Below are 16,326 nucleotides of genomic sequence, written 5' to 3'. Positions count from 1 at the left end.
GATAGTTGAATGGGGTAGGAGTGTGTGGAGGGATTAGAAACCTGCACTCGGGGACAGGCTCTGACATGCTGATTTGGACTAAGTAGCCCCTGGTGCCCTGGGGAGGTACAAGGCCTGTGCCTTTCTCCTGCCAGAAGCTTTTGGCCGAACTGGGGAGATTTGGTAGGGCGACAAATGTGCCAACCTAAAGCAGGGGGACAAGTGGCCCATAAGTGCATCGGGACGCCCTTGGGTCTGATGCCGATGTGTATGCTTGCGTCCAGAGGTGAGTTGCAGGCTGATGCCTGGCACGGAAGACAAGCCAAGGTGGACTCCATCCTGGATGAACCTCCCCAAAGTCCCCGGCTGAAACCCTGGAGTTAGACCCCACCCTGGTCAGTGTGAGGCCCTGGATGACCATGGGGAGGGGGAGATGGTCCTGCCAGAAATAGGGTCCCAGCACCCTATTGGGTGTCTGGGCCTTCCTCACATCCAAGGTCTTGCCACAGTGTATCTTCCAGGTTCCTTTATGATAGGTTTTTAAATGTATGACTATTAATCATCTAAGGCAGGAATGCAGATGCTATTTTAATGAGCACAGCAAGTTCAAGACTATGGATGGTAGCTGAGATCTTCTGTTGCCCTTCATTTCAGGGTTGCACAGTATCTAGGCCAGTGCCGTCCGGTAGGACTCTCCGTGACGTTGGAAACATTCTGTATCTGCACTGTCCAGTACGGGAGCCACAAGCCACATGTGGCCATGGAGCACTTGAAATGTGGCTAAGGTGACTGAGAAACGGACCATTTATTGCATTGAAATGAATGTAAATGTAAATAAACACATGTGGCTAGTGCCTCCCGTATTAGTGCAGTTCTAGAAAACCCTGAGTGGGTAATTGCAAACGATAACGTTTGTTTTCTTTTTTACTTTGTATTATAGAAGCTTTCAAATACAAAGCTAGAGTGAATAATGTAACAGAGCCCTGTATATTCTTTGTCTAGCTTCTACGGTGATTAAGCCTTGGCCAATCTTACCCTCCCCCCCCCCCCCCAGCTCTCCCCTCTGGCTATGTTGTTTTGAACATAGATAATAGCTTTTTAATTTTATATTTTTAAACAGCTCATATTTAACCTCAGAACAGAGCTTGATCTGATCTTGATTCTTCTAATCCCGTGAGGCTCCTTTGACCCCGGGATCTCTTCAAGAGCTTTGCGGCCTGTCCTCTGAAACAGCTGCGGGCCCTATGTTCTGTCTCCGAACCACTCACAGTCTTCTCATGATTTTCAGATACACATCATGGACCTTTTATTTAATTTAGAATCTATATCATTTATTCTATCCTGTATTATGCAGCTTACTGTTAACTGATAATGGCTCATCCTGTACATGGTACTAGTTGGGACTGAATGAAAATTGTCCCATACGCTGAGCAGATTTTTAGCTGCGTACAGAATTGCTCCAGGAAAATTGAGTTTGAGAGAAATAATGAAAAGCTCCATGGAACAAGCTGTAATTAGTAAAGTCTGATATGGATGAAACTGTTCAGTGAATCAAATCTATTGAAGTAGAAAAGAACAGATTCTAATAAAAATAACTTTGACTAAAGAAAAATGAAAAAAAAATTAGAAACGCTGGAGATGAAAAATGATCAAGGAACTGAATGGGCCTAATGGAATTTTCTCTAGAAAATGCTTTCAAATGAAAATGTATCTACTCTGGGGTAATTCTGATTAAAATGTTTGTATCCAAAACATTCTTGGGAGCCAAACGGCCTCGTCAAAATGGCTGGCTCCTATCTCTGGCCACCCTTCGGTTAACCTCAGAAGTTTGAAGGGGATGTGGAAGGATTGGAAGGGTTCAGTACTGAGAGGCTCAGTCTGTCTGGCGGCGGCTGATGATTGGATTGCCCAGAATACACGCAAAAAACTAGAGCTTGAATCACACAGAGAATGGATGTCCCTGTCTGTTGTCCCCTTTGATGTTCATCCCGGACATGCCTCCCTCATTGAGGCCAGAGGGGGGTTTGAGCGTGCCTCAAAGGTTTTGGTTTCCTCAGATGGCCCAGAGAGGAGTCTGGGACTTTTCTTCATGAGCTTCTGGCTGGAAGATGCATTCTTTCCAGCAGCAAAGACAACATTCACTATAAAGAGGCAAGGACAAAGTTGTATCCAGTTTACAAAGAGAAAAGCGAAAAAGCAAGGACAGAGGGTCCCCTGCCAACAGTTGCTCAGTGCGGCGACTGTGTCCTGATGCCCGTGGGCTTTGGGGCCAGCCCAGCCCGAGCATTGACCCAGCAGGAGAAGCTGGGCCTCCTTTTCCTCGGTGCCCTGCGGCCCCATGTTCGAGGAAGGGTTGTCGCTGACCTCCTGCTCTGGGCAGCCTCTGCTTCCCCCCAGGCAGGCGTCTTTCCCGCCGTCTTTAGAAAAAAGTGGGGCACCCCAAAGTCTTCCTTTTCACGCGCGAGCATCCAGGGGTTCTGGAAGACCCGGTTGCTCTGTAATTGCTTCCACTCCCAGGAGGGCCTGCACCTGGAATGGGTGTGTGATTTTGACAGATGCTTCCCTGTGTCTCTTCCATCCTCCTCGCTCCTCTGTGAGGGGGACCCAAGTTGTTCCCAAGAGCAGATAAGGAAGCAGTGTTGGGCCGTAGAAGTTGAGCTCGGAAGCATCCAGGATCATCTTGGGGACCCTGCTGTCCGCACGCTGGCTCCTCACTGTGAGCGCACTGCTGGGACAGCGGTGGCCGGCTCCTTGCATGCACTCTGCGAGGAGCCCCGTGCTGTCCTTGTGGTTGACCTCTTTTCTCCCTGCACGCCCCCTGCCTATTTGGATCTGTGTAGCAGTGGCCGGCGTGGCCTTGATTCGGGTGCAGGGGTAAGAGCGAACTTAGCTTGACCTCTTTGTGAGGAATTTGTAGCCCCAGCAGGTGGTATTTAATAGAAATCGACAACGAAGGCTCGACTTTGAGCCTCGACCTCACCTTTGTTAACTGTGTGATCTGGGGCAATTTATTTAACCTCTCTGAGTGTTGGTCTCCTTTATAAAGTAGGGATGATAATTGGACTGAGCTCATAGCGGAATTTTGAGATTGAAATGAGGCACTGTACTCAGAACACCTCTCAGATGTTATCTGACTCCGGATAAATGCTCAAACAGTAACTGCCATCATTACTGTCTTATAACCATCTGTCTCCATCCTTTGGGGTTTGCTAGTACCCAGGTACAAGACTGGTCTCATAGTGGGGCTGTTCTCCGTAACCTGGAGCCGCCCCCAGCTGGAGCATGGCTTTGGGGAGCCATGTGTGACAAGACTCCTTTCCAGTTTCCTTAGCTGCCTAGCTGGTACGTCAGTGCCCCCCTGCATGAGCCGCAGGTGGGAGGCAGCAGTCCCCCACACACTTTGAATTCTTATCTCATCTTTGGCCCCCCGAGCAGCTCTTCTTGCTGTGTATTAGTTATAAGTGGATTGTCCAATCGTCCAATGCTTATGTCCTTGCCAAAGTTATGCAGGTTGGAGGTAGAGTGGTGGTAAGTGATGGAGAGATACCATCCAGTTTCCATGGGTCAAGGGTAGACTGAAGCCTCGTATTAGAGGTAGAGCAGAAATAGCCACGTTTAGGGGTCAGCGGCTCTGGTTTCCTGGCTGTGGCCAGGCACTAAATAGCTGTGTGACATTCAGCAAGTTGTCTTGCGTTTCTGAGTCACCTTTTGAAAAATGAAGGCCTTGAACTGGTTGGTCTGGAAAGTTCCTTCTACCCCGACCCTTTGTTGCAACCAGTGCAAATGTCCAGATACTCTTCCTTCCTGAGCCCAAACATGGGCTGGGCCGGAAGTCTAGTGGACAGCCGGGACTGCAGCCTCTCCCTTCTCCTGGCGGACCTCTCCACTCCATTCCCCCCTCCCCTCATTGGTGACACCGTGGAACACTCACACGTGTGAGGCCCTCATAGTCACAGCTGGCCGCAGGCCAGTCTAATGAAAGTCACTTAGCAAATTCATTCATGAACAGCCTTTTAAAATTCTTTCCGGAGGGACGCCTGGGTGGCTCAGTCGGTTAAGTGTCTGCCTTCAGCTCAGGTCATGATCCCAGGGTCCTGGGATCGAGTCCCGCATCGGGCTCCCTGCTCCGCGGGGAGCCTGCTTCTCCCTCTGCCTCTGCCTCTCTCTCTCTATCTCTCATGAATAAATAAATAAAATCTTAAAAAAAAAAATAAATAAATAAAATAAAATTCTTTCCGGAGAGCTGTTTCCATGAAAGTCATTAGTATCCATGAGTCATGAAGATGTTCGAAGTTTTCCTGTGTTGCATCTTAGAGCTAAAACCCAGCTCCCCCAACATTTACCTCGTCAGTACTCTTCTAAGCAGACCCTCAGCCCTTCAGTTTGCTAACTGGGTTTCTCTGTCTGATTTGTGCACACTGGGAGTAATATATTAATACTAGGGCTTGGGTCGTTTTTTAGAGTTTGAAGGTAAAACTTGTTGGCATTGGTTGTGCCCAAGATTTCTGGGTATCCTCCTTCATACACCAGTGAGAACCAGCTAGCCAGCCCCTGTTGGAATTGCTAAGTCAGCTTCTGATTTTGGGGTCTTGTGTCCCATTATGACACTGGGAAGCAATCTCGGAGTTAACCCTCCCCAGGTAGATGTGTGTGTAAACTCACGGATGCCTCCTGTCTTTCCATGACCTAGCCTGGTGCCGACACCCTCTCTTTTGCCGGGTCTTCCCTGGGAAAACTTTGACGAATCATTCTCTCTTCCCTACGGTCCCACAGCACTTTACACCTCTGTTGCTGTCGGAATCTATCTTGTATCGAATGTGTCTATTCTCCCGACTGAATTGGAACCCCTAATATTGGGGTGGGCCCCTCCTCTCCAGAGATTAGTCTCCAGGAGGTTCCTGGAGCAAGGGTATGATAGAATGCTCCCTCCCGTTGTGTGTACACCAGCCTGGTCCTTCCTTGTGAAGGTTTTAGAAAATGTTTGATGAAATGCCTTACAAAGAGGCCATGAGCTCTGGGATTATTTAGGAATCTCCAAAAGGTTGGTTCCTCAGGTTTATTAGTAGTAAAACGGGCTGGGAGCAGCCAGAAAGAAGTTGAATTGAGATTCAGGGTGCCTGAGTGGCTCAGTTGTTGGGTGTCTGCCTTCGGCTTGGGTCATGATCCCGGGGTCCTGGGATTGGGCCCCTCGTCGGGCTCCCTGCTCAGCGGGAGGCCTGCTTCCCCCTCCCACTTCCCCTGCTTGTGTTCCCTCTCCTGCTCTCTCTCTCTCTCTGTCAAATAAATAAATAAAATCTTAAAAAAAAAAAAGAAAAGAAAAAGAAGTTGAGGGAGATTCGACCAGTCTATGCTAGTTGCTGTAGTCACTTTGGTCAGGTTTGTAGAATAGTTCAGCTGTAGAGAGGGGAAGATGTATTATCATTTAGGTTTAGATTTGGCTGAATTTAACAGAAAACTGGCTTAAACGTGAGCCTTTATTTTTTCTGTCATTTAAAAATTCCTGAGGTAGACAATCCTAACTTACTTTTCCTCTATCCTTAGGAGGGTTGCCTCATGACCCAAAATGGCTGTTGAAGCACCAGACATTGTGTTAATATCACAAATGGAAATACAAAGCAGTCCTCTTGGAAGGCTCACTCAATGTCCATTTATATCTCATTAGCTGGAAGTTAGAAGGGCACTAGCTATCTTCACAGCTGGGAAGTAGGGATTTTAGCTGGCACATTGCCTCACCCTGGGACATACAGGCTCTCTTCCCAGGAAAGATGAAGTGAAGAGCCCCCCAATACTTACTTGAATGAATGAGTAGGTGGGCAAGTGATGGAGAGATGCCATCCGGTTTCTGTGGGTCAAAGGTTGACCGAAGCCTCATATTAGATCTTTGATATGACAAGGCAGGGACGTTTCTGATACTACCGTACAGGAGCGAAGGAGCCTCGTGGAAAATTCAGACACTCAACAAACCTGACAGAGAGCATGTTCTTCTAAAGGCCCCTTCAGATGGGACTCCTTTACCCCCGTCTTTTTTTTTTAAAGATTTTATTTATTTATTTGAGAGAGAGAATGAGAGACAGCACAAGAGGGAGGAGGGTCAGAGGGAGAAGCAGACTCCCTGCCGAGCAGGGAGCCCGATGCGGGACTCGATCCCGGGACTCCAGGATCATGACCTGAGCCGAAGGCAGTCGCTTAACCAACTGAGCCACCCAGGCGCCCTACCCCCGTCTTTGTAGAGATCTCTGGCTCCCTTATATGAACTCATCAGACGGAGATAGCAGGCGAAGAGGTGCTGGGTCTGTGGTAGAGCAACCACATCTCAGCTCTTTCTTTCCTTTGAAGAAAGAAAAGCTTCCTAATTCAAGCGGGGAGACCTGGGGGTAGAGAGTTTACCCTTAAATGTTGCTGAATTGAAATACTAAGATTTTTCTAAAAAACACAAATACACATCCCACCTTGGGAAATGTTAGAATCCTGTGGGATTAATTGTTTATTGTCTTCTGGTGTCGGTTCGAAGCTGGTAGGTGGTCTGTGGGGCAGGTGGGGGGCAGCTTAGAAGCGACAGGTGTCCGTGCTGCCCCACTTGCCCGGGGAGTGCAGCTAGGCAGGCGGAGGGCGCCACCCGGGCTGTTCTCTTACGGGACATCCACAGGCTGGCCTGGAGGCCCGGGGGCTGGAGCGGCGTGTCGTGCTGTCTTGTTACTGTGCGGTGGGTTGGCAGTTCTGCAGGGCCGGGCCCCGTGTCGCGGAGACGCACTTGCATGGCCATGTGGCCCAGGGCCACAGAGCAGTCCGCTGCAGGCAGGCAGGCCCTTGGGCTGCTGGTTGAAGCATTAGCCTGGTGTCATTCAGCCCCCACTCTTGATTCCTTTCGAAACTTTTTTTTTTTTGATGGCAATATGCATATTTTTATTTTTTATTTTATTCTATTTTTATTTTTAATTCTAGTGTAGTTAACCTACAGTGTTATTTTAGTTTCAGGTGTACAATATAAAGATTCAACAATTCCATGCATTACTCAGTCTTCATCGTCTATCTTTTGGAACTTTGATCCCCGTCTTTGTCAAGGTCTCCCGCAGATACTGCGGTTTGCGAGGCTGCTTCCTCCTGGCCCCCCACTAGCCCTGCATTTTTCAGGTCATCTTGTCCTTCAGTCCTCCGTTCCGGATCATCCTCTTTTCAGAAGTAGCCCTGGATTCCCTCTCCTGGAAATAATTTGTCCTGCACACCCTCCTACTGTCCGTATCTCCCTCCCTCTTACGGCGCTCTGGGGCACAGCTCTGTGGGACAGACTTTGGATGTCCTCTCCATGCCTGTGTCTGTTCCCTGAGCAGATCGTCCTCCCCGAGGGTAGGACACAGCATGTGTCTGCTGTTCAGAGTGGCACCCCTGCTGTTCCGAGTCTGTTTTGTTCCCCTTCACCGTCTTTGTCTTGTGGTTCTCCAGGACTTCCTGTAAGTCATGTGAGACTCACTTGGGCTGGATGGGGCCCCTGTTGTTCCCCTCTCTCCTGAGTCCCGGGGGCTACCCCGTGGATGTCCCCGGGGCTTGTGTAACTGCTCTGGTTGACCGAGGGTGGGTGGGTGGGACACTGCAGCGGGCCAGCGCTGTGCTCCGCTGGGAAGTTCAGAGTGGGGGCCGGAGGGTTTTGATGCGAATTCCTGATGCAATCTCATGGGCCACTCTTGGGGGAGATGTGTTTACTGTCCAAAAGAAGTAGAATGTGAGCCAGCTATGTCATTTTAAATTTTCTGGTAGTTACAGTTTAAAAAAAAAAAAAAACAAAACACAGGTGAAATTCATTTTAATAAGATGGGTCTCTTTAACCAAGTACATCCAAAATCCTATCATTTCCTCATGTAACGTTATGAAAATTGAGATTGTTAACAATTCTACTAAGTCTTTAAAATCTGGGGTGCTCTACGCTCAGTGGATTAAGGACATTTCCAGTGCTTGCTAGCCACTCGTGACTGGTGGCGGTCTAATGTATGGTCTGCTTTGATTTCTGTGCCTTCTCCCACTTGACGTTCCTCGAAAGCGGGGGCGGTGTCGTGACTGTTCACTCCTTCCCCATCGCCGTTGGTGAGTGTGGATGGGGCGACGGCCTGGCTGGCAGAGTGACGGCACGCTTAGTGGGACTTGCAGCACCTGGTATCCAGTCACAGCTCGGCTTCCCGCCAGCTCCGTGTGGCCTGGCTGAGTCCCTCGGGGCCACCTGTAGAACAGTCATTGGACTGATCTCCGGGGGCCCTTCTGGTTCTGACATGTTTGCACTGAGCCATGGATCCAGGCAGGGATGGCACTGGGGACCGCTGTATCTGTCCACCGTGGCCTCATTAGCAAATGAGAGCTCTGTGAAAGGCCACGGGTGGTCATACCTGTGGCTTGCCATCTCCAGCTCTGACCGAGAGCTGGTATATTTATCTGGGCTCTTGGGTCCTGGACTGTGAAAATCATCTACTCGCCTACCTGGCGCGTGTCCCCTTGTCCAGCATTTACAAGGCCCTGCAGGTACCAGGCCTGTTCCCACTTGGAAAGGCGGAGATGGAATAGGCAGTTCCCAGCCCTCAGGAAGCTCATCTTTTGGAGGGTGTGATGGGCCCAGAGGGGGCCCCTGTCATTTCCTGAGGCCTCACCAGGGTTCTTTCTTGCACAGGCTCAGCTGGAAGCTCAGAAAGCCACGCAGGACTTCCAGAGGGCCACGGAGGTGCTCCGTGCAGCCAAGGAAACCATCTCCCTGGCTGAGCAGCGGCTGCTGGAGGATGACAAACGGCAGTTCGACTCAGCCTGGCAGGAGATGCTGAATCACGCCACCCAGAGGGTATGAGTCACTGCCGGGCGGGCCGGGGGTGGGGGGTGTGCCTGGGTCTCGAGCATGTGTCCGTGTGTGTGGGCATCGACATAGGGGGCCTCCCCCTTGTGGGTGGGGTGTGGGAGCATCCTTCACACTTCCCCTTGTCTGTGTGATCCAGACTACCCTCCTGGTCCTGATGAGCTCTGGGTGCGGTCCCCAAGCAGAGGAGACAGACTCCCAGGCTTGTTGCCTAGAAACGCTCGCTGAATGTCACAGGTTGCCTCTCCATGTGGTCTCTGCTGGCATGGTACTAAGCCATTCTCAGAGTGACAGTCCCCCAGTCATGGGTATAGCTGTTTCTTCCCTGTGTCATTTGAGGTTTGTCTGGTTCAGATCATCCCTGAAGGTCTTGACTGTGGATTGGGCTTCACAGAAGGACCAGGTTATTTTCCAGGGCCTGTTCCCACTGAGTTCCAGGCGGAATGGCTGAGTATAGAATCCCAGATGGAAGACCTTGATTAACAGCCCCAAACCACGTGGGGCCTGGACTCAGGGTATGTGTACTGTTAGCGGGACGGTAGGGACCATGATAGATGAGACCAGAATCCAGTGGGCACTCAAGTCTGGCCTTCGGGCTGGGCCGGGCTGGGCTGGGATTCAAGCAGCCAGCATGGGAACGGGAAATGGGCTGTGTATGACCTTTACCCCGATTTGACTCCTAGGTTTTATGCCATTATCATTTGGCTTTTTACCAGCTCCCATGACCTGCTCTCTGACCACATTGCTCGGAATCAAGACAGCTGCTTGGCTCAGCTGGAGTTGTTACCTCTACCTAACTCCACTGGGTTCTAGGAGTCACACAGAATATTCTTGATACCTGTCCCCTTCTCCGGGCTGATTTGCTGCAGGGTGATTGGGAGAGCTGACACGTGGCTTCGGCAGCTCCAACGAAGGCCTTACATGGAGGGGTTGCAACCCCCCAGGTCTTGCCATCTGTGGGGCTAGAATAGAAAAGTCAGGAGTTAATGCCAGCAGCCTCTCCCTTTTCAGTGTCCCCTGCCACAGTGGCTCAAGTCCTAGGGGATCTGATAATTAAAGATGGCCTTGTGCTTCCCTAAATAGAAAGCCTGACACACAAATGACTGAAGTCAAATCTTTGTACCATCTTCCCCTGAAGCCTGAGATACCTGGCCTGGCTCTGTGTGGCTTTGGGCCTCCTGCCCCCTAGGGGACGTGATGCTCAGTCAAACATGGGCTGGAATAGCTTTTCTGGGTCAGCCGGTGAAAAACCAAAGTAGAAGTTGGAAATTTACAAGCCACAGTTTGACAGATGTGGAAATGAACCCCCCCCCCCCCCAAAAAAGTACATCCTTCCAAGAAATTGAAGTCCTGCTCTTCCTTTTTGTTCTCCCTCCACCCCAACTGGAGATCTCAGCCTTAAGAAATCATTTCAGGGACGCCTGGGTGACTCAGTCGTTAAGCGTCTGCCTTCGGCTCAGGTCATGATCCCAGGATTCTGGGATCAAGCCCTGCATCGGGCTCCCTGCTCAGCGGGAAGCCTGCTTCTCCCTCTCCCACTCCCCCTGCTTGTTTTCCCTCTCTCGCTGTCTCTCTCTGTCAAATAAGTAAAATCTTAAAAAAAAAAAAAAATTCATTTCAGAAACTCTCTCTTTTTTTTTTTAAGATTTTATTTATTAGAGAAAGAGAGAGAAAGCATGAGCAGGGGGAGAAGCAGGCTACCCGCTGAGCCGGGAGCCTGATGGCGGGGCTCCATCCCAGGACCCCGGGATCATGACCCCAGCTGAAGACAGATGCTTAACACCTTAACACCCAGGCGCCCCTAATCTCTTCTTTAAAAAGGAACAAAACGTGTCTATGCCTTTTTTAAACCTATTTTGTAAGTTCCAAGGCCCTAGTGTGGCTGGTGAGTGGTTGGTCAGGAAGAGGTTGTCCCAGGACCTCCACACTGTACAACTCTTAGGAGCACCATTCGTACCATCCTCTTTGAGAGTGATGCTTTTTGGGGTGGTGCAGTGCACAACTAGTGGGGCTGTACAGGATGGCCCTCGGCCTCCTGAGATCACACGGGCTCCGAAGGGCCTGGGGAGGGTCCTCTGATGTGTGCCCTCACTGAGGTCACTGGAGGTTTCTTGGTCGTGGGGATAACCACTGTGTTCTGGGTCACAGGCCAGGATTTCCACCCTGGGGCTCCTGTTCTCTTCCCCACATTCCTTCATGGTTGCATAGGTTTGAACTGCTGAGGGAGAAGCAAAGTGGGAAACAGACACCAGCAAGAGACAGAGCTGGTGGCAGAGCCTTCCCCAACCATGTCCCGGCATTATTGAGAAACTTAGCCCAGAAGGGGGCGCACTGAATCTGATGGATGGTACAGACCCTTCTTTTGGGCTTGGCTGTGGATCTGCCTCTGGATTTAGCATTTCCCCAAATGGGGCTCGTGTTGCCTGCTCCCCACACCTCATGGGGCTGGCACACTCAGCCAGCTCTGGTTGATGAAGACAAGGAGGGGTACAGACTCTCTCCTGCCTTGTCTGACAACTGGATACTCCAGGAAGCCCGTTTCTTCAGAAGGGAGCTAGCTTCATCTCATCCTCTTCTTCCATAAAAAGCACCGCTTGATGATCTGGTCAGAGACCCAGAGCTCAGGAAGGTCCTGGATGTCTTGAGGAAGCAGCAGTGGTTTGGGCTGCGTGTGATTCCCTCCGCGCCCCCCGCCCCCCGCCCCCGGGACAGTGGAGGAATACTGCAGTGAGTACCCTTGTTCCTTGTCTAAGGCTGTCGGTGTGTCCCCTTTGTTCCCTTCAGGCTTATGGGGACGTTGGGCAGCCACACCCTAAAGCCATGGCTGACGCCAGCATTCAGGGAAACCATAAGCAATGCCAGGAGTCCCAGTGTCCTCGGTTAGGCCACATGTAATGCCACCGACAGGACAAAGCGACAGTTCTCTGCTTGGGGCTGGGGTCACGGAGGGCCTTAGAAGCCGCAGTACGTGAGGCAGAGTGGCCGAGCAGGCTGAGCCTGCACTTGAGTGGCCTCCAGGGGACACAGGGCCTGGGGTCCCTGCTGCTCACTGCTTGGGGGCTTGGGCAGCAGAGGCCCCTCCAGCCTCGGCCATTTTGGCCTTGAAGTAGCCTTTGTGGGAAGGTGATCGCTGTTCATCAGATGGGAGAGGAGACGTGGCGTCTGAGGGGAGAGGAATCGGCTCTTCTGATACCTGCCGAAGGAGAGCAGAGGGAGAAGGAACTGGCACTTGGAAATGGAGAGGCGTGACCTGTTCACGAACAGGCAGCAGGCGGCCTCTGGAGAGGAAAGGGCACGGAGCCAGCCTCTCGTCCTGGGTGCGGGGATCCAAGGCCTGCCGAGGCCAGCTTCCCTGACGCCGCTGGCTATGCGCCACCCGCCTCCCGCACGGCGGTGAGAAACCGCCTCCGGGGGCCCCCTCGCCCAGGGGTGCAGCAGAATCCGAAAACAGCCTGAGCCAGTGACTGAGGTTCTGAGGAGACCACGAAACCGCCTTCCCTGGGGACAGGAGGGCCCCGATCTCGGCTCTGGGACGTCGAGGATGGTGGGGCAAGCGGGGAATGCCTCGGGGTTTGCCGAGGAGTTGGCAGAGCCGGAAGCCAAGGCTGCGAGGAGCCCTGCCGGGTGGGTGTCTTCCGGCCACTGCCGGCGATTCTGCTGGCCTGGGGCCCGGCCAGGAGGTGGTGGCAGCCCAGCCGGCGCACCCCTTCAGTGCCCGCGGGTCTCCAGGCAGGCCGGCCCCGCTGTTGGAGCATCTGCGGCGTGCGGCTGAGAGCAGGGTCCCCTGGGCTTTCAGGAGGCGGCCGGGCTGGCACTCCCAGACCCACGTTTCTCTCTGTCCTGCTGACCCAGGAGGAGGGGCAGAGACCTGTGTCTTTCCCCGGATCCTGAGCACAGGCCGCTGCTGGCCTGCATGTGCCGCCTCCAGGGCCCGCTGCCCGCTTGCCGGCCCGGGCTCGATGCCGCGGCTCTCCTGCAGCCGACCCCTCCGGTGCTGCTTCTGGCCGCTCAGGTCAGGCAGGCCTCAAGCCTGGCCATCGGGCCCTGGCCGGCAGGGCAGCTCCAGGACGGGCCCTCTCTGGGGAGAAGGTTCTCGGCCATCCTGACAGAGCGCAGGACTCTGTTCCTGCTGGATGTGGTCATCTCCTTTGGGAGCCTTCCAGCTCCAGGGGGGAGGCGGGAAGCTGAGTCCTGCATGCTCATCCCACCGGGGGTGGCAGATGGGGCTCTGGGACGCGCGGATGCAGGGAAGGGCTGCAGCCTCTGCTGATAAAGCCCCCTTCAGCCAGCCGTGCTTCCTCCCTTCATGTCCGTTACCCCGGCTGCCCACCCTGAAGAGCCCGCCCACGAGCCACCTCTGCTGTCAAGGCCTCCCGAGAGCCCCGACCCCATGCCGCCTTGAGTGGTGGCCACAGCTGCTGGCTACCTCTGTGCCCGGGGGCGTCACCGGGGTGCTCTGTGCACACTGCAGGGGCTCACCGTGGGTGACGATGATGGGGACAAAGAAAAGCCCATTGCAGAGATTGGAGTCTGGACCAGATAGCAATCAAGCCAGACCTGGAGGAGGGCAAGGGTGGCCCTGGGAGGCCCAGGGCGACGGCAGTGTGTACCCAGTTCTGAGTTGCACCTGCCGGTCTGGCTGCTCAGCCCAGCCTGTGGCTGCCTTGAGGCACTAAGGGACTTCCTTGTTGCTTTCTTCTGTGGCTTCTGGTGTTCTCTGTGGCTTCTGCCTTCCTGGGCTGCCCTGCCCTCCCTGCCCTGCCTTTCCCCACTACTGCTTGTGCCTGCTGCTGGCCTTCAGGTGGGGGTGCTCCTTGGTTACCATGCAACCAGTGACTTTCTCCCTGCTCAGTGACTTTCTCCCTGCAGGCGGAAAGAGGGACTGGGGGAGTTGGGAGTTGTGTGTATGTGGGGGTGCAGATTGAGATGGGAGATGGCCAGCATGGCCTGATAGGGGTGAAGCAGGGGACAGTGACAGGTGCGCCACCTCCTCCTGGGTCTTCACTGGCAAGATTGCCAAGTGCTCAGAGCTTCCGGAGTGTTTAATTTCAGACAGACTTGGCTTCTTTCTGCAGACTAGGGGCTGAAATAGACGAGGGCCTGTGTGCAGCCAGTGTGGATCCTGCTTCTTGTGGGGACTCTTCCTGTTCCGTAGCCACGAATCACAGCTTTTTATGAATTGGTCTATTTAAAATGCTTTCACGCCACTCCTTAAAGAGGAGCCCTGTGTCACATTCGATCATAATGCAACAGTTCTCCACCAATAGGCGGCTTCATCAGTCCCGTAAACTTGAGCTTTTGAGTTTTCAGGAAGGTCACGCCAGCAAATCCTTATTAATGCTTAAGATTTAAGACACGACTAAAGAGTTACTGCTGTTTCCCTAAGTGTCCAAGTATGGGATGGTTTTTGTGTACTTCATTTCAAAATTGTGAAATCTTTGGTGTTTGAAGCAGAGGGAGAGGGTTTCTTAGCCCCTTGGGCTTGGCTGAGAAGTCACTTCAAGCACGTCACCTCACGTCAGCTGAGATCCGTTCCGTCGTACTTCCCTTCTGTGACACGGTTTTAATTCTGTTGTTTAAAAGTATCTCAGGCATCGAAGCCTTTGCTAAGATATATATATTCTTAAAAAGGTAAAAGCATAATTGATAAATAACATTTGGAATGTTTTAGATTTATATTTATTTACATTTATATATTTAACTCCCTAATTAAGGAGGAGACTAGTAAGCTGTTGTAATTATTTCAGAGGAGAATTAAAACAGAATCAGGGATGCGGACATGAATTTGCAAGCATGCAGAATCGGTCAGTATTTACAGGGTGATCGCTCACGGAACCCCTCTCCACTGGGGTGCAATTTGTCGTAACTTCCAGGATAAGAGTCCTCTGTAGTACTGCCTGGGTTCTAATAAGTACAGGGTTGTAAAACGGCTCCAAGACAGTGAGAGCCCAAGGTGACCTGGAAGGGCACTCTAGCCAGGACACCCAGCAGGTTTTGATGCTCATTTGAGTCTTTCACCATTTTCCCTGACACTTAAAAAAAAAAAAAAAAAAAAAATCCTTCTTACAAGTAAGTGCATAAATAAGCTCTCTCAGGGCCGACTGGCTATTGACTGGAGGGGAAGGGAGGGCATCAGCTGCCCCAAGCTAAAGGCATGGTGGTGCCTCCTGCTGGCGTCTGAGGGAGTGACCCCTGAGCTGGGGACCCTCTGGGCTCCTCCCCGGTGCTAGCCCGGCCTCGCCCTGCCTCTCCAGTTCATCTGGTAACACGAGTGTGAGTTGTCACTAGAAGACGGGAAAGAACTGGCGAGTTGGTTACGTGGCCAAAACCGTCGTTTGTTTCCTTCCTCCTCTCTCCTCAAGGCAGGCCTTGTTCTGCTACTTTCTTTACGTGAGGGACGAAAGGACCATGATCTCCATGTGTCAGGGAATGCGCCTTTCAGCTGCCCCATCGACGGCCCCTGATTGTTGGTTATAAACTCATTTTTATTGAAATGTGCCCACCAGAATTTCCTGCCAGAATGCTGATGGGCGTCCTGGTCACGCATGTCTGTGAACCTCAGAATCTGATCCGAATGACTTTATATTCATGTGTTTAAATGGAAAGTTTGCCCTTCTGGATCCTAGATTCTTTTGTGCCCCCCTGGCTAATGCAGGGTATTTGGGAAAAGGCCAACAAGCTGACGTGGGGATTGCCTGGCCCTTCCGATGCGGTCAGGCCTGGTTGTGCTAACTAGGTCTCCCCATTCCTCGATGTCCCTGCGGGTGCTGTTGGCCCATTTGTGTGCCCATCAGCCCCTGCGCCAAGGCAGGAGCCAAGGAGCCCACAGTGGCTACTTCGTGCCAGGAGCCCTGAGCAGAAGGAAGTGGACATCGATTGGAATCAGAGAATATTTCACTTTTCTCTGATTTTTGCTTTTCCTTGTTTTCCTTCCCAGGCATTGCCATGGGAGGCTTGGCGGTTTCCTCTCACCTGACCAGACTTTTCCGAAACAGCTTAACAGAGAAAAGCGCTCCTCTTCTAGTTGGAATTTAGTCTAATCTTAGTCTGTCCACTGATTTTCTCAAAGAATTTTTTTTTTTTTTTAAGATTTTATTTGTTTGACAGAGACACAGCGAGAGAGGGAACACAAGCAGGGGGAGTGGGAGAGAGAGAAGCAGGCTTCCCGCAGAGCAGGGAGCCCAATGCGGGGCTCGATCCCAGGACCCTGGGATCATGACCTGAGCCAAAGGCAGAGGCTTAACAACTGAGCCACCCAGGTGCCCCACAGAGAGTATTTTTAAAAGTGATATAAGAAATACCCCAGGGCGCCTGGGTGGCTCAGTTGGTTAAGCGACTGCCTTCGGCTCGGGTCATGATCCTGGAGTCCCTGGATCGAGTCCCGTATCGGGCTCCCTGCTCAGCAGAGAGTCTGCTTCTCCCTCTGACTCTGCCCTGTCTTGTGCTCTCTCTCATTCTCTCTCTCAAATAAATAAATAATCTTAAAAAAAAAAAAAAGAAAGAAATACCCCAGCAAGGGA

The 16,326-nt window shown here is 52.1% G+C and overlaps 1 protein-coding gene and 1 long non-coding RNA gene across 5 annotated transcripts in view; both read left to right on the top strand.

The window, feature by feature from the left end:
- SH3BP5 (SH3 domain binding protein 5) overlaps positions 1-16,326 on the top strand; it is an 80,382-nt gene that overhangs the window by 49,420 nt on the left and 14,636 nt on the right. For all 4 annotated transcript variants that reach the window (XR_010410639.1, XR_010410635.1, XM_064588191.1 and 1 more), the window contains exon 4: positions 8,630-8,794. Coding sequence is in view for 2 of the 4 variants with exons in the window: in XM_064588191.1 (XP_064444261.1) it covers positions 8,630-8,794 (165 nt within the window). In the remaining 2 variants the exon portion in view is untranslated. The remainder of the gene's footprint in view (positions 1-8,629; positions 8,795-16,326) is intronic.
- On the top strand, positions 8,801-16,303 carry LOC135364102 (uncharacterized). Its single transcript, XR_010410670.1, has 2 exons — positions 8,801-9,321; positions 11,395-16,303. It is a non-coding gene; the product is annotated as an uncharacterized LOC135364102 (long non-coding RNA).

The sequence above is a fragment of the Mirounga angustirostris genome, unplaced genomic scaffold, assembly GCF_029215605.1.
Source record: "Mirounga angustirostris isolate CCGP_5_RB_7025 unplaced genomic scaffold, mMirAng1.0.hap1 SCAF_1, whole genome shotgun sequence".
NCBI classification, from domain to species: Eukaryota; Metazoa; Chordata; class Mammalia; order Carnivora; family Phocidae; genus Mirounga; species Mirounga angustirostris.
Note: the sequence above shows the minus strand (reverse complement) of the source record. Positions and strands in the feature narration are given on the sequence as shown.